Genomic DNA, 10,044 nt, shown 5'->3' on the forward strand with positions numbered 1-10,044 from the left:
TTAATTATTGGATATTGGTGGTTTCATGATAACTTTGAGATAAAAGAAATTTTTTTCCCCTAAATTTAGGAAGTTGAATTTGAAAGTTTCTATTCTCGAAAATTACTCACGACGGTTGTCAAGTGAATGAGATTCACTAAACGATAGCTAAAGGAGAGACTAGACGATCGTGGAGTGTTTCTATACGATAGTCACTCAGCTGGCCGATTAGCTAAACGATCACATAGCTTCTGTTAAACGATTTGATCGTTTATACGATAGACATTTGCCATCTCTCACTTGCTCAATCGTTTCCACAATTGTTCTTCCTCCGGTCTCGTTCTTTAACCAAGTCCATACAGAGCTCACACTTCTGGATTCTCACACCGAGAATACCAAGGTAGCCATTGTGGTGGTATTGTACTCAACTCGACATAGTTGAGGTTTTTGGAGGTCGTTTGTTGAGTTCGCTGTGTTCGTGATCTTGGTGTTCGTTGTGTTCGTGGCCATTGTGATCATAATGTGTTGCAATCGAAGTGTTCGAGCATTCATATGTTGTAGTCTTGGAGTCTATTCGAGCGTTCATGATCAAGGGTGTTGAAGATGTGTATTCAAATGTATGTGTATACTTTCCCTTGATCGTATAATAAAACATGTTGTAATTTTGTATTGTGCATAGCCTGTATGTTTCTGTTTCTTGATTGTAATTGTTAATGTTCATATACGAGTGGAATTTGGAACAATCATTCCGTTGCTTATGGAAATCCTCATGTCTGATTTCCTTCAGATCCTTCATAAATTGCTCGTAAGTATAGCTAGGCCAAATTATCATTTTGCCCCTGTAGTTACATCTAACTTCTTAAGTGCCACTAATTCCTCTAATGAACAATAGATCATAGTCCCACTATGACTAAACCCTTCTGGGGCCAAGAAAAGGTGTGGCACCACATTGTTCAAGCCTAAAATCAGTCCTTAAGGGAGCAATTTATCTACTTACCCCTGCATTGGGGAAGGAGTAAATTTCATCTTGTGTAGCTGAGTTCCCAGCTCCCCAATCAGACGAATTCCCAAAATGGTAAGCTTGTTGAGTCGGCGATCTGGCCACTCTCACCCATGCAAATCAAAGGGCCACCCTCAGGGACAGGAGTTCACAACTCACTCAAGACTAAGGTCATGTTACCTATGGTCATCCTAGTGAAATGAAAGTCTCAATTATGAACGACATTATATAACGAGACTAAACATTTCATGGTCTGGTCTTATACAAACTCCTTTATATAGAATATCCCCGCTCGCATGTCTAATACATGAATGATCAAAATCAGATCATTTGTAACACCTATAAAGCGGGCCACACTCGTAGTGTCACCAGAGGTATCCCTCCTTATCCATATACTACTGGCCATTTAGGTTATCACTTAAAACACGATGCACTTGTATGTCTCCACATACATTTTAAGTTACAACGATAACCAGGGATCTTAGTTTATTGGTTTGTTGTTAATGCAACTAAAATATCTCATATTTCATAGTCTGAAGTGAATAAAATATCATATATTATAAATCAAGTGTTTGTTCATACAAGTGTTTACAAATTACAGGACCCTACGAGATTTAGAGCATCAACCCAAAAAACCGAACTTGGAATAAGAATAAATTTTAAAAGGTATAAAAATTTTTTGTATAAGATTTGAAAAGATTACATAATATTTTGAAAAAATTAGTAGAATCTCGGTGTTATTGGTGAAGTTTCATCGAGAAAATCCAAAACAATTTATAGATATGAAAAAAATTTTGTCCAAATCTCGATGGTCGATCTCTAGTAGAGATGGGCTCAGAAAAATTATTTCAATGAATTTTTTTAAAAAAAGATGTTAGTTCTGAAAGATAGAAACATTTTAGAGTTAGACAATTTCTCCGTTTTCTATTCATATACTAATAGTAATAATATTTTTTAAATTTTTTTATTAATTTTAAGGATATTTTAAAAATAAAGTAATGCTATTTTAATCCAAAATCAACCGTGAGAGTATTTCGAAATTTGTATTTTTTAGTTTAAAGGTATTTTTGAAATTTTGAAAGTTTGAAATTTTTTTTTTTTTGAAAAAGATACCTTTTTTTATCCCTAGATTTTAAGTCTAGTTTCTATTTAGTCTCTAAGTTTCAAATGTTACACATTCAGACCTTAAGTTTTGAGTTTGGTTTCAAATTAGTTAATAATTTCAAAATGCTACAATTTTACATTAGACATTTGAGTTTTGCTTTAATATGGTCCCTATATTTTCATATTTATATTTTTAACATCGATTTTCGCTAAATATTTTCATTTCTTTTTTAGAGTTAATTTATGTTAATAAATTAAAAATCGTTAAAAGAATTATAATTAATTAAGTTTCACTATCTTTATCGCTTTTAAAATTAAATTTAAAATTTCATTTCATAATCATTTTTAATTAATTAATAGAAAATGACATCAATGATTAAAAGTGAGTATTTAATTAAAAAAATTAAGTTAAAAATGTTAAATTTTGAAATTCAGGACCAAATTAAAATAAAACTCAAATTCCAAATAAAATTTAGGAACCAAAAGGTATTATTTATTTATTTATTTATTTAGTTAAGTTGATGGGTAGTATTTTGTAGAAGGCTCGAGACGCGCACAAACCCGTTAGGCATAGGCTTATATATACACGAACTGGAGGAACAAAACTTCCTCTAAAAGCGGTTTTATCATCGGCAAAATTCAACGAAGATGTCCCGATCGCTGGTGCAGCCGATCGGGCAGAAGAGGCTGACGAACGTGGCGGTGGTTCGTTTGAAGAAACACGGTCTTCGCTTTGAGATTGCCTGTTACAAGAACAAAGTCCTTTCTTGGCGCTCTGGCGTGTAAGTTCCCCTTAAACCCTATCATTTTTTTTCTCTCAATAATCCGATTTTCTCTACCTGTTTGATGGGTTCTTATTCTTTGAAGATGGTATAGCTTTGATGTTGTTATAGGATAGAAATTGCATCCAATTTTAGTTTATTCGCCAACGGATTAGAAAAACCCTCTTCTAATTGCTACTGGCAACATTAGTTGGAGTGGTAAATTGTTAAAGTAGATGGATATGGATATGAATATGAACAATCAGATCATTGTTTGAACTTTAGGGCTCGAGTTGCAATTGCATCAAACTATGAGTCTTTTTTTTTTTTTTTTTTTTTTGGCAGTTTTCTTTCCCAACTGTTTACTAATTGACCTACTTTGGTACTGATTTATATTTTATTATTTGTGTTGTATAGTGTGTGTACTATGAACTTGATAATGTATGTTGTGACAGGGAAAAAGATTTGGATGAGGTCTTGCAATCGCAAATTGTTTATTCGAATGTTTCGAAAGGAGTTCTTGCAAAAACAAAAGATTTAAAAGCAGCTTTTGATACAGATGATCAGACGGAAATTTGTTTGAAGGTTGGTGGGATTCCTGAAGAATTGGTTTTTGTCTTGTTTTTATATCGCATCTAGTAATTTGTGGATAATTTTGTTTATCGGTGTGTGCTTTTTGTGGTCATTTCTTATGAACTGATGAGATTGTCAACTTCCTCGTACTAGATTCTTAAAGAAGGGGAACTTCAAATTGCTGGGAAGGAGAGGGAGGCTCAATTATCAAATCAGTTTCGTGATATTGCTACCATTGTTATGCAGAAGACCTTCAATCCTGAAACTAAACGCCCTTACACCATTAGCATGATTGAGCGACTCATGCGGGAAATTCATTTTGCTGTTGATCCAAACCACAGCTCAAAGAAACAGGTAGGTTTATACTTTTTGCAGAATGTTAGATTAACATTCTTCTACTTTCAATTTGTATGACTCTAAATTCAAAGCAACAATTTTCAGCTGATATTTTTTATGATATGCAGGCATTAGAGGTCATTCATGAGCTCCAGAAACAGTTCCCCATTAAACGTTCACCTATGAGAATACGATATATTGTACCTGAACAGAACTTCCCATCTCTCCTTGATAAGTTAAATGCTTGGAGTGCTAGTATCATTTCCAATGATCAGTCTGGAAATCAACAACGAAGCATTGTGAGTCTGAGTGTTTTCATTGCAATTGTTGCTTTGCATATTTTCTCCAATTTGATAATGATATCGTTTCACTCTTCTCCTAGGACAAGTTAAATTCTTTCATTGGTTGTTGGTTCCTGCATGGGTGTCAATGTGGCATCAGTTGCCCATGTGTTGGACTAGGCCATGTATGCCTGTTCATGTATTGCATGATAAATCCTGGGAACGAAGATTTTAGGAAGCAATTCATTTCAACCTAGCCACGAACATAGACGATTCACTTTTGTTTTTGATGTGATAAGAATTTCAAGCAAGGTCTAGGAATTTAGTTGTGCTTAAAACCAGCTAATGTTAAGAGAAATTGAAATGTGAATATTATTTACCTATATTATTGTGTCACATTTCTTTTTGCTGGTGGAGTGGGGTTGAGGTAAGGAAATTATTTGAAACACCGTACTTAAGATATGGATATATCAGTATCGATATATACAATAATAATAAATTGCCATCATCATGGCAATCAAAGAGGTGCATGAGAACGGAGCTAGGTAGTGGTAAAAGCCTCTGTATATATTTTACTTATCATCTCCTTGATATGGTAACATCTTTCTTTGCCCATATCGAATGCTGTAGTTTTAAGTAGTGATCTTGATGAATTTTACTCGACATACTCATGAGCCATCCAGAACTATTGGTGTTCACTCATTAGCTAATGCTAGTTGCTTCGTTAGTCATGTTCAAGCCATCAATCGTTGAAATCATTTTTATGTAGTCAAGTTTCAAGATTTATCTGGAGTCATTTCCTTGGTAGCACTGATGCTTCTACTTACAAGGAGGCTGTTTTTCCACTTCTCTCTGTTGGTTCAAATGCTCAGTGATCGAGTTTAGACCATTAAGTTATTTCATATGTGCACTTCTCATTAAATACTGAATGCTCTGTAGTAGGTTGCACTTTGATAATACTGGGAACTGAGTTCGTGTTTGGTTGTTGCAACAGATTTGTGAATTGGATCCTAGCTTTTATCGAGACTGTAATCCGTTAATGAGTGAACTACAAGGCAGATTTGAAGTTCTCTCTTTTTGTTTGCACGAGGAAGGGGACACCAATGTGGATCAATATGATGACGATTACGAGAATGTGGAACTGCCACCAAGGCAAGTAAAGGAATCAGAATCTGCTATTCCTCAGCTAAATGAAGCTTTACAAAAACAGACCATCTCTGTCAACAGCGAGAATGCCATGAAGGAAGGAAAACGCTGCAGCACATGCAATGTAGTCGTGGGGGATGCTACTCAGTTTAGAGAGCATCACAAGAGTGAATGGCATAAGCATAACGTCAAGCGCAAAACCAAGAATCTTCCGCCTCTGACTGAAGAAGAGTGTACGGTAGAATTGGCAATGGGCGATACGGAGTCTGACCTGAAGGAGTATTCATTTTGAACTACTTGCCGTGTTATGCTTTGTTGAATTGGTATTGTAAGGAACAATACTGTAATTGGCTAGTTATAGCTTGCACCTATTGAACAGTCTCAATGGATGTTTCAATGATGTTTAATATTGAATCAAAGATCATCTGTATACACTTTAATATAGGAAGTAGCTTTTTTTATATACAAGGATGTAAAGCCTGCAACTATGCTAGGATTGCAAATCAGGCCATGTTTATTTTCTTATAAGCGTAATTCATCAATAGTAAAAGTAGTAATCTGAAAAGTTAAATTTTCTTTTGTTTATCGGTGTTTTGTCATAAATTCAATTACATTAGATCATGTAAGATCTATGCTCTTTTTTTACTAACTCCATCCTTTTTATTAAATCTCTTATCCATTTCTCCATCCTTTTTATTAAATCTCTTATCCATTTTTTATTATGTTCGCATCAGAATTTTATTCTATTTGCAATTGAAGTTTCGATACATGAATGAAAACCCATTGCAGCAACTTTGATTATAAATTGACCTTAAATTGGACTTTCTTGTCTGAAAGTTGAATCAGAACAATTTTGAATTGCATTTTCTTTTGGGTGAGATTTCAATGAGTAAAGAACTCTAAAACTGGTTTATTTTTTACTAACAGATCTTGAAGATTGGAAGCTTGGAGAAATGAATTATTAATGAAGGCAGCATGTTACAGTTTGTATGACAGAACAAAAATCCATTCAACTGAAGAGAAATTTGGCGCTGTAAAATTTTACGTATTCCAAAATTACTCTTTAAGCCAAGAAAAAGGTAAAAAGACTAACAGAAGGGTAAATAATCTAAAATGCAAAGGAAAACTCAAAAAAGAAAAAGGGAAAAAAGAAAGAAAAAAGGGGGGGAAAATCACAAGTTGCACATTAGAAATCAAAGAAACTCACTCAACCCAATCAGCAACACCCTGAGCCACCACATTTTTCCTTTTAATATTTAAATAACAAATCAGTACAGAACATGGAGCCATACCCCTGTTTTCATCTTGTGGTTTCCATCAGTAGAGGGCCATTCTGTTAATCCTTTAGCTTGAATAATCCAATTGAAGATTATTAAATCCATTCACAGCTCCAAGTCCATTAAGAAGCTGGTCCCCCAAATCTTGATGATTTATGCTCTGTCCTCGAGCCAATGACGCCATCCCGATTCTCCCGTTCGTAATCGAGTTATTTCCCATTACAGACTTCATCCCACTGACCGTAGAAGTCTGAGCAAATCCCCCACCCATTGAGCCATATCCTGCATTCCGGATACCAGAAATGCCATTCCCAGTTCCAGTCCCGACGAGTCCGTTCCGTCCATTGAGACTCATAATGTTGTTTCCTGGCAACATCCCGTTTACTGTTTTCACATCATCTCCTATAGAGGATACACTAGTCATGGTGTTCATCCCGTTTAGATGATTCGACATCATGTATTCCTGAATAATTTTTTGTACAGAACTTTGGGAATCGTTTTGATCAGCATCGGAAGATTGTGTTGGCTGTTGCAAGGGAACATTCGCCGGAGAATTAGTGGCACTCATGTGATTAGTAGTTGTTGCAGTGCCAATTGATGATTGTGGGTGATTGTTAGGTGAGGACAATGTAGGCGATTGGAACGAGGAGTTTGCTTGTGCCTGAGCAATCGTGGTGGAGGAACCTGGAGACGATATTTGCGCAGAATTTCCAGCATAAGGGCTTCCGGCGCTATTGATAGAGTTCTGCTGTCTGGAGTTCATGGAGTTCTGGTGGAGTAACCCAACAATGGTACTGGCAGGAGATGAAGTTGATGCTGGATTACCAGAGTTATTTGCACTTGGAACACCATTGTTAGCAGCAAGCTGCATTGAAGCAGCCTGAGCAGAGCTTTGGTCACCGTTCGCGTTTTGATCAATTGTTTGCTGAGGCGGAGGTAATTGTTGCTCGGTATTTTGAGCTTGACTGTGGAAGCCTGGTGAAGCATTCGTCTTCCTCGGAAACTTTGCTAAGCTCTCTGCAAACAGTCACAAGAACAAAGTGGGCATTTAGAATGAGTAAGGTGATGAAACAAATATGAAATAAACATTGAGCTAATAATAAGCGTATGGATTATAAAGTTGGGGTTTAGGTTGAAGCATTAGTATTAAGTCGACTTAAGGTTTTGTACAGCATAAAGTCTTATATGGTTGAGCAGAGCTATCGATGCCCTGACATTGCAACCTAGATCTCAAATTACTTCTCATCTATTATTGATCTTAAATACTCAATGTTTTTTTCTAAAAAAAAAAAGAGAAACAAACTTATGAGGTAGAGAAATCCTTCAAAATTTCAGACAAAAGTTGGCACCGGAAGCAATGTGACGGTGACCTAGAACAGACACAATCCAAATAGTCATTCCAAGTCACCACCACCGAGTCTCAATTTGCATTCAAAACTCTAAAGAACTTCTACTCCAAGAGTAGTTTTGAAATGTATATAAAAAGGGAACAGGTAACATTGCAACTATTATAAGACTATTTTTTAAACCAATGGCAAACTTCTAGAGAGTATCTTTTATAATTGAACCCAGAGATTACTATGGCTATATTTTCTTCATTCCGAGGTCTTGAATTTCTTCTCATTTTTCTTAGCAAAGGTGTGTTCGGGAACAGATATCATGAAGGTGAAGTTCAGAGTACTTTATTTTCCCAAGACCTGATTCACAAGCCGTTCTCAAGTATAAATGAAGAACCATTCTCGATAGCACATGAATACTCAGCAATGACCTGTCAGAACAACTGGAGCTAACTGAGAAATTTTCCTTTTTGTGCCAACAGTGGAGTGTTTTTTTTTTTCCCTGAGGATAAACCAAATTTCTATAGAAAAAATGGGGAAAAAAAGTGAAAGGATACAAAGACGGAGCCCATAAAAGAAAGCCAAACTACATGGAGCTTTAATCAAGAGAAATACAACCTAAAAGATAAATTACAAAATAACTTTGAAATTGAAGCCAAAAGAGATACATGAAATCTAACAAGGAACCAAACATCACTCCAAGATATCTCCCAATACTCTAGACAATTTGGTATTTCTCCGAACCCAAAGACCACACAAAATAGCACAAATTCCACGCACCACAAACAATCCTTTCTCACAAAAGAGCAAATGGAGAAAAAATTCCTCAACTTCTTTTTTGCACATACCCCAAACCCACCCTCGCTTGTCTGACCAGACGAACGACAATAGCAACACTCGTGCAGAGAGAAGCTTTCAGAAGAAATTCCTCGACTGTCTCTCTACAACCTTGAGAACTAACATAGCAGAAGTGAAACTCGGGAGAGATATAACTCCAAACTCCTACAAAGTCACATCTCTCAAGAATAACGAGGTTCTTGGTCACTCTCTTACAAAGAATACACCAGCTACCGCAGCCAAACTGGACACCTTTCGAAAAGTCCAATCCAGGGTGTTAAATTTTTTTTTGTTATAAGAAACATTTCATGCATAACTGGCCACATGGACTTAACCTCGGGAACTTTCACCTTCCACACAAGGAATAAATGGAAACACTCTGACAAGGAGGAACTAACCAAACAACAAAAGAAGGGGGTATTGAAGAAGCCATTGAATGGACAAGGACTCCAAAGACATCCCTCCTCTTGGGGCTAAAACACAACCGTTCAATCAAAGATGAGAGAGCTAGAACATCTATTGTTTCCCTATCAAACAATAGACGTTGAAACCCTAAAGAAGAAAGAGAGTTCTCGAAACAAGAAAGGATCCTTACCACCAAATGATTATTCAAAGATGGATATAAATGGGGAAACACTGTATATTTAGATTTTACAGCCTTCATCCACAGGATGTTTTCTTCATTGAAAAATCCCCATGCCATTAAAAAAGATGGTAGTGTTTTAATCCTAATGTTGCCTACACCAAGCTTCCCATGCTTAAGGAAGAACAGGTCACTCCCAGTTAATTAGGTGGCTTCCTCCATCAAAGGTTTGTCCTTCCCAGATAAAGTCCCTTAAGTTTGAGACATTTAATACCTTTAAATAGACTAAGTATGTGTGGTTCACTAAAAGAAACAAAATATCATGAAGCCTCAAACCTCCTCCCAAAACCTTTCCATATCTAAAGATCCTCCATTGTGAAAAACACGGCCACAGAAGGAAAGCCCCTAAGATTTTGTACCATACTTTTGAATCCCTTTGCTGACACCATTTTTCCACAATGAGAAGTTTTTCTTTCACTCACAAAGAAGAGGAAGAAAAGGAAACAACAAAACCATTCCAACAATATCTACAGTATCTTACCTGGAATCCCTGTCAATGTATTTTCTACAGTGAATATAAACAAACTACAAAGAAGCATCCAGCACAGCTACATTTAACGAAAGGAAACATGACAAACACAATATTAATGAAGGTTATGCTTACCAATTGGACCAGTCGTAGTTTCTTGGCTGTAATCTATCAAGTCCTTCATACTATTGACGACTTCTGATATCTACAATGTACCCAAAAGATAGCTATCAGAAAATCTGAGCCAATAACAGTTTCTTTTTTATTTGTCTTAATAATAATAATAATGATAATGAGTTCT

General features: G+C 36.0%; 2 protein-coding genes across 5 annotated transcripts in view; one reads left to right on the forward strand and one right to left on the reverse strand.

Annotated features, from left to right (window-relative positions):
• The first annotated feature begins 2,667 nt into the window (after nucleotides 1-2,667).
• On the forward strand, nucleotides 2,668-5,683 carry LOC120076577 (ribosome maturation protein SBDS). Its single transcript, XM_039030449.1, has 5 exons — nucleotides 2,668-2,865; nucleotides 3,300-3,429; nucleotides 3,571-3,771; nucleotides 3,882-4,052; nucleotides 5,029-5,683. The coding sequence occupies exons 1-5, from the start codon at nucleotides 2,732-2,734 to the stop codon at nucleotides 5,470-5,472; spliced, it is 1,080 nt and encodes a 359-aa protein (XP_038886377.1). The 5' UTR covers nucleotides 2,668-2,731; the 3' UTR covers nucleotides 5,473-5,683.
• A 455-nt stretch (nucleotides 5,684-6,138) lies between these two features.
• Nucleotides 6,139-10,044, reverse strand: part of LOC120076800 (transcriptional corepressor SEUSS-like) — a 12,002-nt gene continuing 8,096 nt past the window's right edge. For all 4 annotated transcript variants that reach the window (XM_039030716.1, XM_039030715.1, XM_039030714.1 and 1 more), the window contains 2 exons: nucleotides 9,879-9,948; nucleotides 6,139-7,474 (listed from right to left, as the gene is read on the reverse strand). In XM_039030716.1, coding sequence (XP_038886644.1) covers nucleotides 6,525-7,474; nucleotides 9,879-9,948 — 1,020 coding nt within the window. In that variant the 3' untranslated portion in view covers nucleotides 6,139-6,524. The remainder of the gene's footprint in view (nucleotides 7,475-9,878; nucleotides 9,949-10,044) is intronic.

Source organism: Benincasa hispida, chromosome 4 (assembly GCF_009727055.1).
Source record: "Benincasa hispida cultivar B227 chromosome 4, ASM972705v1, whole genome shotgun sequence".
Lineage (NCBI taxonomy): Eukaryota > Viridiplantae > Streptophyta > Magnoliopsida > Cucurbitales > Cucurbitaceae > Benincasa > Benincasa hispida.